Source organism: Podarcis vaucheri (assembly GCF_965113315.1).
Source record: "Podarcis vaucheri genome assembly, chromosome: 3".
Lineage (NCBI taxonomy): Eukaryota > Metazoa > Chordata > Lepidosauria > Squamata > Lacertidae > Podarcis > Podarcis vaucheri.
The window spans coordinates 61,750,805-61,765,830 of record NC_138761.1 but is presented as its reverse complement, the minus strand read 5'-3'; the positions used below and the strand labels follow the sequence as shown (position 1 = coordinate 61,765,830).

General features: G+C 39.9%; 1 protein-coding gene across 1 annotated transcript in view; it reads left to right on the top strand.

Annotated features, from left to right (window-relative positions):
* AIG1 (androgen induced 1) overlaps positions 1–15,026 on the top strand; it is a 72,611-nt gene that overhangs the window by 16,004 nt on the left and 41,581 nt on the right. The window contains exons 2-3 of the mRNA XM_082215998.1: positions 2,682–2,837; positions 8,985–9,086. Of these exons, the coding sequence (XP_082072124.1) occupies positions 2,682–2,837; positions 8,985–9,086 (258 nt within the window). The remainder of the gene's footprint in view (positions 1–2,681; positions 2,838–8,984; positions 9,087–15,026) is intronic.

Below are 15,026 nucleotides of genomic sequence, written 5' to 3'. Positions count from 1 at the left end.
ACATTTATCACGAGACGCTGTGATGTTTGGCAAAGATTCCCCTCAAATGGCTCATCAGATGTGTCTCTTATAATTGTGTCTCACTATTGAAATGCTACAGGGATACATATCTCCATCCATGTCCTGTTCACTTTGCTGCATGCATTTGGGGACATAAGTAGTGAAGTGGTCAACATACTCAGCTTAGCTGAATGGAGGCATGGGTGGCTGGCTCCCCTCTGTGACCTTGTTATAACACCACTGCTGATGGAGACAGGCTTAGTTTATGATTGATTAGGAAATGTACAACTTATATCCCCTTAGAGAATGGGTGTGTGATTTTCTTTGAAGCTGTTATTTGAAGCAGTTCTTTTCTTATAGCTTGGGGGGGGATCTCAGTTACAAAAATAAAAAGCCCATTAGGTCATATCTCAAAATGTTGCCAATGCAGTATTGTCCCCCAACACACATTATGGAATGCCTTGTCTCACTTAACATTAAAAGGGATGTCAAGATGCTTTCCACCATTGCCTTCGGGAGACGGTTCTATGTTGTCATTGATTTCATAGCTAATAAGTATTTCCTTGGGATATGCCTACATTTTTTTATTCCCATATCCATGATAGTGTGTTTAGCAATAATTCAAATTAGAAACAAATTTGTGTTCTAAACTATCTTACCCATTCGTATTCATGAGGGTTTCTGTGGTCTGTTCTATGCAGAAGAGTGATTGTTAGCTTTCGGAAGTGCACAAGATTTTACATCTTAGTAGACTTGCTTCTGAGAAGACATAGTTAGGATTGTGCCATAAGTCCTATTTAGTTCAGTGGAATCTACTTCTAGGTAAGAAGGCCTAGGACTGGCGCCTTTGATTCCTATTCACAGGTGGACAGAATGAAGGCAGCCATTTAGTGTGAGGCTTAATCAATTAATAGGTTTTAGTAATGTAGCTATCCTTGATTATTCCTAGAAAAGTATTGGTCTCTTAACGTGGCCACATCTTTGAGATGGTCTTCATCATCATTGCAGCAAGGTGTTGTTTATTTTAGGGTCTTCCTGCAAATTGTGTTGCTGTCCTTCACATTGCTCTGCTTCTGAAGGCCAGTTGGTCAGGCACAGGAATATAATTCTAAGCAGGTAGTACTGGAAAGAATCAGTTTGAAAGCCAGCTTGCATGCAGAAGAAATGCTGCATTACAGCTTGCTGTAATACATTTAATAATAGCAGTAACATTTTTGAAATATATATAAAAAATATAAAATTGTCCAGTAGCACCTTAGAAACCAACTAAGTTTGTTCTTGGTATAAGCTTTCGTGTGCATGCACACATCTTCAGATACCCAGATAATATTTTTGTTATTTATACCCCATCCATCTGCCTGGGTTTCCCCAGCCACTCTAGGCAGTTTACAGTACTTATGAAAACATAGTAAAACGTCAAACATTTAAAACTTCCCTATACAGGGCTGCTTTCAACCATTTTTAGAGAAGAACACATGTTTATATGATTGGGGACCTGCTAGCTCAATTACTGGGTTAGATTACAGGATGCATAGGATTTCATTTCTGCAGATAAAAATGGGCAACCTGTTGGAAGCTTGATCCATGTCCATCCTATATTGGAAAGCCAGTCAAGAAAATCTGGCAATACAATTGTTAGCATTATTAGTAACTCACATCAGTTGGCTAGTTATCAGTTGGCTGTAAATCTCTAATATTCCAGACCCTTACCAGGATGTGATTATTACTGTCCTGTCTTCAGCCCACGCATTTTGGGAAAAGCAGCCAAAAAACTTTTATGTCCTAAGCATGTTAGCAGATTCTTTGAATTCTTGCTGAATTCTGATCAGGTTCTCAAGGGTCAACTTCATAATATAATCTAGGGTAGAGTGTTAATCATAACAAATTATGTGGGCCAGACTTGAGCAGCGCCATTTCTTAAGTGTTTCAGGTGTTGACAGGGAAGGTTGAAGATAACTGCCACCCATTCTCTTTTATTCAAATTTCATCTTGCTATGAATAGAGTTGAGGAGCTGGGAAACACTTGGGACTTTGAAGTAGGTACTTTTATAGTGAAAAGCAGGACTTTTACTGTGTTACTATGTTAGCTTTTTAGACAAACTACCACTGCTGTGCTTTAGCATCACCTCTGCAGATGGCCAAATGGTGGCATTGCAGGGATCAGATGACCTAATTCATCAGAGGTTTGGTGACAGAATACCAACAGAGTCCTACCAGGTCTTATAAAGCTGCTAACTCTAGGTCATTCTGAAGAATTTAGCACTGGTGGCGCTCTAGACCACAAGCCCTGACACCCTTGAGACCTTTTGCAAACAGGATAGTCATGTTCATCCACCAGCCCTGATTCTGTCTTGAATTCTCTCTCACACACCCCTTTTAACTGTCTGCATCGCGTTCTAAAATTCCTTTGTGATGGCCTCTTTTCTATTTCTTCATTTCCATGTTAGTGGTTTTTCTGTTGTGCCTGATTACTGCCACACACCCTTTCCTTGTGGCTTTCTTTCTGCTTGGCTTCCTATGTAAGAAGATTCATCACACAAGGGTAACCTCTGGTATTTTCGATGTATATCTTAGAAAATGGCTTAACAAAATCACTACTGTAAAAACAACTGCATTGGTCTTATTTGCAGCAGAGATGGTGTATATTGGCACTCTAATATATCTTTAATTTTTTAATGCAGGTTATTCAAGCGGTCTTTTTCGGGATCTGCGTATTGACAGACCTTTCCAGCCTCCTTACTAAAGGAAATGACAGCCAAGAACAAGAAAGACAACTAAGAAAACTCATTTCCCTCCGTGATTGGATGATGGCTGTCTTAGCTTTCCCTATTGGAGTTGTAAGTACCATGCAAAGTAATTAACTTCCAGTTTGAGACATGTAGCCCCCACATAGCTCATAGTATACAGTCGACTAGCAACTTGCACACATTTAACTTGCACAAAGTCTCATGTGGACTCTAGGAGGCTCCTGCGAGATCTTGTGGGAGCCTCCCAGGGCCCAGTAAACAACGCAGAGAGCTTAAAGGTTGCTCCATCTTGCATGGGGGACAAGGCCCACTTGGTGCACTGGCTGGGGGGATTCCTGGGTTGTTCTGACTATACAGAATTTCATCTTTCTCTCTGTGTTGTTTATTCTTTATAGCCTATTAAACATCCCTCGAAGGACCACTTTGTGTAGCTCGCAACACAGTATTAAAAACAACAGTTAAAAACAAGAAAATCAACCACAGGTTTGAACACACACGCATCACAGAAAGCACAGTTTTTTCAAAGGTATCCACACATAAAGCATTTTGTCATGTTTTAGAAATACCATGAAATGCCTCATAGAGGTCAGTAATCACCCTGTAGGAGCAGGCATAGATAGAGATGCTGGCAGAGTTCTCCCCAACCAGTTTCGGAGAAGAACTTCATGAGTTTATAAAACCTGCCTCAAAAGGTGAGCCCCAAAGCCCCAAACTCCCGGATTAATCAAACCTCCCACCACCCATATCTCTGTCCTGTCTGGATTGAGTTTTGGTGCATTTACTCTCATCTAGTTCATCACTGATGCTAGACATTAATTCAAAGTTTTCTCTACTTCCCACTGTGGTGAAAAGAAGAAATAGAGCCAAGAGCTATTTGCACACTGATGGCATTAATCTGAAGTCTTTGGACAGCTTCTCCCAGCAGTTCCATGAGGGTGTTAAACAGTGACGCTGGATGGAGAAGATAGAATCTTGGAGCACTCTGTAGGACTGCCCCCATTCCAACAATTCCTCATCTTCTTAAGCAAGGACAGAACCTATACATTTCTCTGTTATTTCTATTCTTAATTCATACAGCAGTAATGTGTAAAGCAGAAAATTCCACAATTTATTAAATTCAAATACTGTGTGCTATAATGGCTTCTGTATTACTGTATTGTTATTTCTAGAAGCCCTAAGTGTGCCAGTGTGTAGTAAAGAATGGAAAACATCATTTAGTTGTTTCTAATATGTTTTTGGTCCTTTAACCTATTTTCAATTTCTACTATTATATTTCAGTTAGGTTTTTATTTACTCATAGCAGTACAGCATCATAACAGATGATGTTAAAAATAAGGTAAAACAGAAATGTAAGGGGGAAAACAACCCAATGCATTGGGTAATCAAACTTGCACTCTTATACATGATCACTGAAACTATAGCAGTCTAAATAAGAGAGAGGCTTTCCAAAAGAGTAGGAAAAGGTCCAGAAAATGGCAACTAAAATGATCAGTGGAATGGAGCAACTCCCCTATGAGGCAAGGTCGCAGCATTTGAGCTTAGAGTAAGAGGTGATGCGATAGAAGTTTATAAAATTATACATGGCACGGGAAAAGTGGATAGAGAGAAGTTTTTCTCCTCGTTAACACTAGAACTCAAGCTGAATGCTGAAAGATTCAGGAGAGATAAAAGAAAGTACTTGAAGCAACACATGGGTATGGTTCTTACTCCCATGGGAGGCAATGATGGCCACTAACTTGGATGGCTTTCAAAGAGGATTAGACAGATTTGTGGAGTCATGGTGGTGTAACCATGCTCTGGCTCCATGGAGGCAGGAGTGCTTCTGAATACCAGTGTCTGGAGATTGCAGGAGGGCAGAGAGCTCTTGTGCTTAGGTCCTTGCTTGCAGGTTTCTCGCAGGCATCTGGTCGGCCACTGTGAGAACAGGATGCCGGATGGGCCATTCCCCATGACTGGTATTATGTTCTTTAAAACAACAACACTGAATTCTGTTCTTTCTAATGAAGCTTTTTTAAAAGATCAACATTTATAGAATGACAAACTGCAGCTACATCTTGTTCAACCACCTTTGCACTAATGTGTGTTGTTATTAAGAAGAACCCTTCCCTCTTTTTGAATCACTAGTTTGTTTCCTGATTTCAAATTCTTAGTCAGATGACACCTTGTCATGTTGCTTTCTGAAGCTTTAAAGTAGAATAGGGAAATGGAAATATTTCTTCACCATGGAAGAGGGACATTGTTTTGTTCGTATTATTCATCACGTTGTCCATGCTGCTGGGAAGCGAGACTGGATATTACAAGCTAGCTGGTTCTAGCTATACAAATCATTCACAAGTTTTGTTTAGAAGCTGAAGGAACTGAAGGCCCTGGTTGTAGAACTATTTAACTTTATTGCAACTTTGCCTGATTGCTGGATGTATTTGCAGGAGATGCAGAAACTCACAGGAGATGTAGAAAATCACATTTTAATTTTGCATGACTTGACAGTAATGTCACAACCTCATGCATTATGCACGTTCACAAGGCAGCATTTCCACGCATTGGGCATGATAATGTAAGCCTTTGTCTCACAATGAAGAGCTTTGCTACATCCTGCAAATAAAGCCATGGAATCTAATTGGTGCCACTGATGAAAAACAGTATTCTGCATTTATTTTATTTCTAATAAAGACATGCTCTTACAATGCAGTTTACAATATAAATGTTTAAACTAAAGAACTGAACAAACACATAATAAAAGCAGCACCAGATAAAATCATATATAGGGGGCCAGCAATGAAATCAATAGAAAACTTGGTGGGATTAAGAAAAAACATTTTCGGGACTGCTTAAAGGCTGCACAAGAGGGAGCCAAGCAGGGTTCTCATGAAACACATATTCTCTGTTTTGTCTTTTTTTTCTGTGTTCAACAATTGATTGGATACATGTGTCAGGCACTGTTTTATGATTCTGATTAGCTTCAGAATTACTGCACTAATTAGTTCTCAAAGCATTATCAGCTATTTTCTGGGCTGGTTTCACAGGATTTTTAGAGGAGCATGATGGTTTGTAGGGGTGTTCTAATTTTCTAAGAGATTTGAATTGTAAAATCCAATCTGATCTCTCTGAAATATGAAGTAGAGGATCCTAAGGCTCAAACAAACAAACAAATAAATGCCCTTCATCCAAAGGTCAGAGGCTGGTTCACAACATAAAAATACAAAATAAGAACACAAACTGCATAATAAAACAAAAACTCATTTAAAAGGCCACAAAATGTTAATTAGCCAAAGGCCTGGTTAGAGAGAAACCTACCCATTGTTGTATGTGCATTTGTAAAGAAAATAAAATTGATTCGTATGATAGCTACATGCCTGTATTTTCTGGAGTGGAAACTGACTAAAATTAGAATTGTTCTTTTATGCATCCTTTTCGTACCCCAGGCATACCTGTGTTTTGGACTTTCGTTAAAGAAATCTGGCCACCTGGAACACCAGATGGTTGCAGCCAGTTTTGCTGAACCATTTCCATCCATAGGCTGACTTTGGTTAGGAGACAGATGGAACTTCCTATCTTCTGCTCTCTTTTTTTCACTTTTACCTCACTGGCAAAGTATAAGTTTTCGTTGCTTCACAAGATACTTCATGTGCTCGCCAACTCTGTTGGACTCACTCAGTTATGATTCAGCTCAACTCACTTTAATTCATTAATATCAGGCCTGTTTTTGTTTCTTTAATGTAGCCCTGAAAGTTCATTTCATGATGCATATGTTTCATATGCCAGTTGTGTTTCACAAGGTCACCCTAACCCCTTGCAGTACAATACGTCGTCTTAGAAAAATGGGGGATTTGTATCATTTTCTCCGTTGTCCTGCCTTTCAAGTCAGTTGCATGTCAACTGCATCAAAGGGGGGGGGGATGTTTGCCAACCCCAGTATTGGCACAAGAAAGGGAGCTACTTCTTGCAGAGCATTTTTACTTACAGTGCCTTGCATGTGGTCCATCATAACTTATTTTTCCTGGCACAAATCTTAAGTTAGCTTGAGCAGGCATCAGTACTCATCCTAACAGATGGACAAATATATTTGAAGCTAGGGCGCTATGCATTGAGAGAGCAGCTTTCTAGTATAGCAGTGAGAGAACAGCTCCCAAATTCTTGTATGGCTAAGAGAAGATCTGTTTTCCTAAGCAAAAGTTCCATTTTCGGGTGAATGAAAAGGTCACAACAGATGTTCACGTCAAAAACTCAGGCAAATGAACCTCCACTGTTGGCTATTTAGTTCATATTCACAACACTTGCAACACTTGTTCTTTCCAAACTATGACAGCAATTCTCTGTGCATTTGAAATATAGGAGCACAATAAACTTATTTATTTATTTGTTTGTTTGTTTGTTTGTTTATTTATTTATGTACGGCTCTATCACAGCAGTGTATCAAAGCGGTTTACAACAGTAAAAATAACATAAAGCCATACAATAAAAGCATAACACAGAGCTTTCCAAACTTTTCATGTTGGTGACACCCTTTTTAGACATGCATCATTTCATGAAACTGTAATTCAGTTTTACCAGCAAACCGGAGGTTAAACTAGCCCCTTTCCAGCCTTAGGAAGAGTGTGGAGAGCATTTACACAACATACCTACATACTGCAGCCAACACACTAACATGTAGTGACACACAGTTTGGAAAGCTCGGGCATAACAAGTTTAAACAACAAAGTTAAAAACAAAGATCAGTAATCAGATGTGTAAAGGACCCCTGGATGGTTAAGTCCAGTCAAAGGCAACTATGGAGTTGCGGCTCTCATCTCGCTTTCAGGCTGAGGGAGCCGGTGTTTGTCCACAGACAGCTTTCTGGGTCACGTGGCCAGCATGACTAAGCTGCTTCTGGCGAACCAGAGCAGTGCACGGAAACGGCATTTATCTTCCCGCTGGAGTGGTACCTATTTATCTACTTGCACTGGCATTCTTTTGAACTGCTAGGTTGGCAGGAGCTGGGACAGAGCAATGGAAGCTCACCCCGTCGCGGGGATTCGAACCATTGACCTTCTGATCAGCAAGCCCAAGAGGCTCAGTGGTTTAGACTGCAGCAGTACCCGCGTTGTATTCCGCAGGAGTGAGCCAATGACACTAAAGGCTCAGTTTCTGATTGTTGTCAAATGAGCCTCACCAACTTGGGGAAACGATCAGAGACACTGCTGCAGATGATCTCAGTGATCAAGCTGGGATATAAGGGTTCAGGCGATCCCTGAGGTACCCTGGACCTAAGTTGTTAAGGGCTTTGTAGATTAATACAAGAACCCTGAACCTTGGCTCAGAGTAGATGGGCAGCCAGTGCAGATGTTTTCACAATGGCGTCACATGTTCTCGACCTGAAGCTCCCGTCAGCAATCCACATAATTTCTCTTAAACATTCAGATTATCCATGTCCTTGTGAACTGGCCTGTGATCTTTAAATGAAGGGCAGTATATAAATTTAATAAACAATAATAATTCATTGTTTCTTGCTCAATAAAGCCAGCTGGCACGCATTTGACTTTAGCAAAATGGAACATATTTCCATTGACATGACTTGATTACAGTTCTCACTGTGTCCATAAATGATGGGCAGGGTGTTTGAGTTGTTCTTGTTTTGAATCAGGACAATACTTACTAGCTCCCTCTACTTCGAAATGAACTCCTTCGCATGCGTCACCATTATTGACTTCACAAAAATTGTGTGTGATTGTTACTAGCTCAGAGGCTTGTATATCAAAATATGTGTTTTATAACCTAAATATAAAAAGTAGGACAGAAGATGTACATGCTTTTGGAATATGAAATGACCAAATTGTTGGATGACAAATCAAGAACTTAATGCTTTTTTAAATTACAGAGTAGTTAAAAAAGAAATCTTGTCTAAAGTTTCACTTACTGGTATTTAAAAAATGTGGAAATTTTGAAAGAGAAGAAAAAAATTTCCCATGTTTTAATATTATGCTTATTTCCAGAGTTTCTATGTAATGTCTCAGGATAGCATGTATGGATAGACTGCTTTATGTGGCAAAATTCACTTCTGACCACAAGACTGCTATCTGGAGAATAGGCAGAGAGATTATCCCCAATGACACAGCATTGGGCTATGCCAGATATGTACTGTGCATTTAAATCACAGTACACCATTAAAAGGAAGTGTTAAATGTTAATACAGTACTTTGCCTTTCTTTAACAAAGAACAAACATTTTCTTTCTTTCTTTCTGTTTCCCTCCTTGCTCCAGCTTGTCGTAACAATGTTTTGGAGCATCTACATCTATGACAGAGAACTAGTTTACCCAAAGCTCCTTGATAATTTTATACCGCCGTGGCTGAATCATGGAATGGTGAGTAGAATGACCAGAACACTTTCCTTGCTTTTAAAGAACATTGTTAATTGGTTTATTTCATTGTTGAGATTGTATATGCTGAAATGTGCATGATGAAAAATACTCAAAGATGTTTATAGAGAGGATTTTTTAAAAAAAAGAAAGAAAGAAAAGGTTTTCTTTAACAGCTGGAGGATCAACCCTCATCTAATTTAAACTTAACTGTACAAGTTCTTGTGCTGTGTATATGACACAATATTAATAAGGTATCTTTTTTACCAAAGATTTGAGTGGTGTTCATGTAGAAGATAAGTACCGTATGTTGAGAGGTGGCTCTAAGCTGCATGTTTACCCTGCCCCTTGACCAATCAGTTCTATAAAATGCACAGGAAGCTTACACACATGGAGAAGACGCCCATCTTGCTGAAATTAATAACTGCAATTGTGGGGACAGGAGAAGAAGTGTGACTTCATGTGCAGGGCTAAGTGTGTGACCCAGGGTATTTTTCAACACTATTGTGCTATATTCTGAGGAACAGGTGCTTCTTCTAGTTGTCTGTAGTCAAAGAATATTAGAACACATGGTAGATAAAATTTAAAACGCGGCTTTTGCTGTGTTATGCTTTCATACAAACAAATACTTCTGTACAGAGAAGTGCCCGCCCCTGACAGTCTCTCCCTGGTGGCCCCCTGAGTCACCCAAAAAGCGCTCCTAGTTTTCAGTGATTATCTCTTTCCCCACAGCCCATCTCATGCAGGAAGATGTCCCAACCAACGGAAGAGGTGTTTTGGAGGGATTGGGGGCTGTCAGTGGGAGATGGGGATGGGAAAATCACCTTCTACTGACCTCCCCCACCAGAAATGCTCTAGATTGGGGTCCCCAACCCTTTGGACCTTGGGAACACAACTGGAAATCACAGACACTGCAAAATACCCAGTTTTCTGACGGAAAACTGGTGATGCTCATAAGCTCCACCCCAACCTCCCAAAACTGGAAAAAACATATCTACATGCTCCCTCCACATAAAACACAGGCAAACAAAGCAGTATACCCTCCACAAAAAAGCAGCCAAAGGGAAAGTAGGAAAAAACTGTCTCAATTAAAAAAGAATTGGGGAGGGGCACTAATGTGCCTGGCACACTTGATGTCACATCACATCGTTCGTACACACTTCTTGAAGTGTAGGTTGGCATGTTGTTTTATTTCCAACTCCTAACATTGCAGCAGGCCTCATTAAAAGCCCTTTTAAAAAACAAATGGTTAAGTCCTGTCAGTTTCTGTTTATCCAAGTGTTCCTATGACCATAGAAACATTTGGCTGTTGGGGGTTTTCACCACTTCACTGCCTAATGGCTTCTGATGCGTTAGCTATCTCATTATCTTCATTGATAATTCTAATTCAGTCTGATGCTTTGTCTATCATAGCATCACATCTGGGATGAGATGATGAAGGCTTCTTTTCTTTTCTTTTCTTTTCTTTTCTTTGTAATAGAGAGAAATATCTTATTTTTAGCATGGGGCCATATTAACACTTTACAGAGGAACAGAGCCATCATTTTGGCATAAGCTTTTGAGGTAAAAACACAGATGAAAAATAAGGGAATAATGTTACCTGTAAATTAGCTGCTTGCTGTGTTCAATAGCAGCTAGGGTGATTGTTCTGAGCACTTTAGGGACTGACCTTAATAGGTTCAGGTAGTTCACAATAAACCATTTTAGGAATCATTCAAAAATGAGTACGGTAGCTTGAGGATTTAATTTCTACTGTCACTAGTGACAGATTTACCTTATCCTTACAACAACTCTGTAAAGAAGAACAGCATTAAGTACATTACAGATAAGCAACCAAAGCTAAGAGATAGTATCTTCCCTACGACTACTTATAGTACAAGCCCTAACCAAGTCTTTTCAGAAGTAAGTCTTGTCAAATTCAATGGGTCTTACTGCCAGTAAGTGGAGTTAGCAGTAGCGGTTGGTGGCATGGGGTAGGCAGATTGGCTTTGCCACTGCATCCTCACCACACTGAACTCCCTCTTCCTCTCGGTAACTGGCAGTCATGGGAAACTAGGGGGTTAGCATCGAGGGCTTCCTAACTTGCAGCTGAGTGCCTTGGCTACTATGTTACAGTAATTCTACCAATTGAATAGGATTTATGCCATGGATGCCACTGAAAATTTTCCTCTCTCTGCCTTCAATGCAACTTTCTGGCCTGAGGGGCATGAACCCAACAGTCATCTTTACTGTTTATACTCATGTGGCTCAACTGTTGACATACCATCCACCCATCCATTAACCGTGAAACTCAAGTCCTTGGTTTGTATAATTCTGCCATCTTCATGCTTATTTGCAATTCATCAGTTATTTGTTATCCTTGCTTTAATTACAGATCAAAAACAGAGGAATGTTTTCAAGGAAAGAGCTAAGGAGGGTGATAGTATTAAAGAACAAAATGGCTGGGAGGAACAGGCCGAGTTTCCTTAATGGTTTTCTGAATATTTGTCCTTTTAAAATACGTGAATTTCTTGGTTAATTTAAAACAAATGCAGGTTTAGAGTGCTGTGTTGGCTGAGCTCCAAGAAGCTTTCAAGCTTATGTGCTGGTCCTAAACAGTTTACTTAGAAACAAATCCAGCCGATTTCAACATAACCCATTTTCAGGATGTAACCTTACGACCAAACCCCATCACCACCTGCAGCTCCACAAGTTTGTTTCTAAAATCCCATAGTTAAAAGTATATGTACATATTGCTCTTGCTGCTTTGGCATAGGCTACTGGATCAGCTTCCAAAGCATCTAGCACAGAACCAGGTTCTTGGTCATATTTGTGCCTGTGTTTGAAAAACCAACTAATTTTAAATAAATTTTATCTTCAGAACATGTGATCAGAATTAATGGAATTCGTTTTGTAGATTCCACAGCCCCACCCACCACAGCATGTTGCTATGTTGTTTGAGATATAAATTAGGTTACTAAAACAAACAAACATAGTAATCGCAGGGCAGTTTCCAACACAGGATATTATATCTGGGACTTTGACAGTTAAATGACATGTGCTAAGTAAGAATCTGCCACAGTTGTACTAAAATTTCTGCTTTAATTTTCTGATAATGCATATTAAGTGGAAATAGTAACAGTGATATAGAAAAGGTAGATAAATAACACTCTGTACACACAGAGAGATGTTGTTGTTGTTTAGTTGTTTAGTCGTGTCTGACTCTTCGTGACCCCATGGACCAGAGCACACCAGGCACTTCTGTCTTCCACTGCCTCCCGCAGTTTGGTCAAACTCATGCTGGTAGCTTCGAGAACACTATCCAACCATCTTGTCCTCTGTCGTCCCCTTCTCCTTGTGCCCTCCATCTTTCACAACATCAGGGTCTTTTCCAGGGAGTCTTCTCTTCTCATGAGGTGGCCAAAGTATTGGAGCCTCAGCTTCAGGATCTGTCCTTCCAGTGAGCACTCAGGGCTGATTTCTTTAAGAAAAACAGAGAGATAGATATGTGTATATATAAAGACACACAGTATATAGGGGTTAAATGATAATGTGCTTTTATCTTGTATTTTTATGCTGTGAACTGCCTGAGATCAACAGATGAAGGACAGTATACAAATTTAATTAAAAAAAAATAATAGCAATGTGGCCATTTCTGATTAAATTAACCTCTTTACATTCTGGCTTATCATAGCTTATATACAGCAGTGCACTTTTGAAGGTCCGTATTGAAGTGGTCAAGAAGAGATGAGTGTATATTACTTCACACTTACTTACATTGAGTTGTATTTCCCATTTACCCAGTTTGCATAGATACCTGTTGATACATCTAAGAGGTTAGATAGATCATACGTATGTCTGCAGAACCCATGCTGCCTCTACTTCACCAAGACTTGTTTTTCTAAATGCTTTTAAATTCTATCTTTACTAATGCTTTCCATCAGTTTTCCCAGAACAGATGTTAAGCTAACCTACCTATAATTTCCTGGATCCCTTTTATTTAAAAACAAACAAACTGGTGTTACATTGGCCACTTTCCAGTCCTCTGATGGCTACTGACCTTAGGGACAAGTTACATATTTTGGGTAGAAGATCAACAATTTCAAATTTGAGTTCTTTGATGACTCTTAGATGGATGCCATTTGAACCTGGTGGTTTGCCCATTTGTCAGTAAGGCAAAAGAGTTAGAGTCTTGTTACCACTATTTTCCTTAGTTCCTCAGACTCCTTTCCTGAAATAGTTAAGGCACAGGGATGTACTCTACATCCTCCACTGTGAAGACAGATGCAAATAAATCATTAGGCTTCTATGCAGTTTCCTTATCCTCCTTTAGCACACCAGTTCCTTGTCAACTATCCTTTGCACATGTAGCAAATAGCATAGCGTTACCTTCAGATTCCTTCCTTGGTAAGCATTCAGATCAATTTACAAAGTTTTTTTTTACTAAAAAAAGTAATGTTCTCCATTGCACTTTGAATCCTGCTTAGTAAGCTAAAACCTGCCTATTTACAATTAACAAATGTGGCAAAAATGACTTAATCAGACCACAATATGTATTTATATATTAGCATTTCATGGTAGCTCATTTATTTGTTTAATTTGCTTCCATAGCAACTGGATTCCTTCACTTGCTTTTAGAATATTCTTGGTGGTAGTGTTAAGGTTGGGGTTTTTTTTAAAAAAAACAACACACCAAACAAGCCTATGATCAACTTGGTTTAAGTTTGGCAGGCAACATTTCCTTCAATTGAAGACATATGCAAGAGCTTTGTGGACTTACTGTCCAGTGTCCCCTCCCCCCCTGCAAAAAAAAGCCTTCTGTCTGTAACAGAGTACAAAAAGAAAGAAAATCATGCATGGGTAATAATGAAATCAACTTACGTTTTTGTAGGTTAGCAGCAAATCTTTCTTTCTACTTAAGGAAACGAGCATCATTTCTGCAAAAAGTATTGCATTCAAATAATAAAGACTGTTGAGATATTGCTATAGTGCTGATGTGGTTGTTGGCATCCATCTGTCTCAATAGAAGAGTGTGCCTTCAGGGGTGAACTCAAACTGTTGGAGAGTTGCAGTGCCTGCTGTGGTTGTAGAGACCGATATAGGAGCTACATGTTTTGTTGCAACTGTGGCAGATGTAGGTGTCTGGTTGCGCTGGTGTAGGTGCACCATGGCGTTTCTTCTTTTTGCGCTCCTCCCAGCAGTCATTCCTCCTTTGGTCACTGCTGTGGATAGATGACCTGACTGATTGTCTCCAGGCGTTGTGGTCGTCTGCAAGGGATTCCCACAGGGCAAGTTTAATGTTGCCTGCCTTCATGTTATGTTTGCAGACATCTTTGTAACACAGAGCTTGCCTGCCAACTGGCCTGATGCATGATGCCAGCTCCCCGTAGAGCATGTCCTTGGGGATCCTGCCATCTTCCATTCTGTGGACATGACCAAGCCAGCATAGACCTCACTGAGACAGTGATTTGAGCATGCTGGAAATGTGGGCTTGGGAGAGCACATCTTTGTTGAGACTCTGTCCTGCCATGTGCTCATGGTAGATGTTTGAAAGTGACAATGGGCTGTCTTCAGAGGTCAGGCAGAATGAAATTGTGAACATGTTCTCTTACCTTCTATACCTCCTGGCTTACTGAGTAGATCCATGCACATGGCAAGTCATTCCTTGGTAAATTGTTGCCTATATTCACTCAACTCTTGTATGCCTCAACTGGGAGGCAAAGAGTGCAAGTGGCCACAGCACCTTGCAGATGCCTACTTTTCATAAGACTTACTTCCACAACTTCTTCAAACATTAAATAATGCTGTTCTCCTGGTGTGATCTTTACCTTTCCTTCTTTCTTGAAACAGCTTGCTCCCATGAAGTAGACTACAATGAATGGTGCCAGGTGCTAATGTTTGCTTCATTTGCAGTTGGGTAGGTGTGGGCAATTATTTTCATGAATTGGGATGTTCACTATGACAATT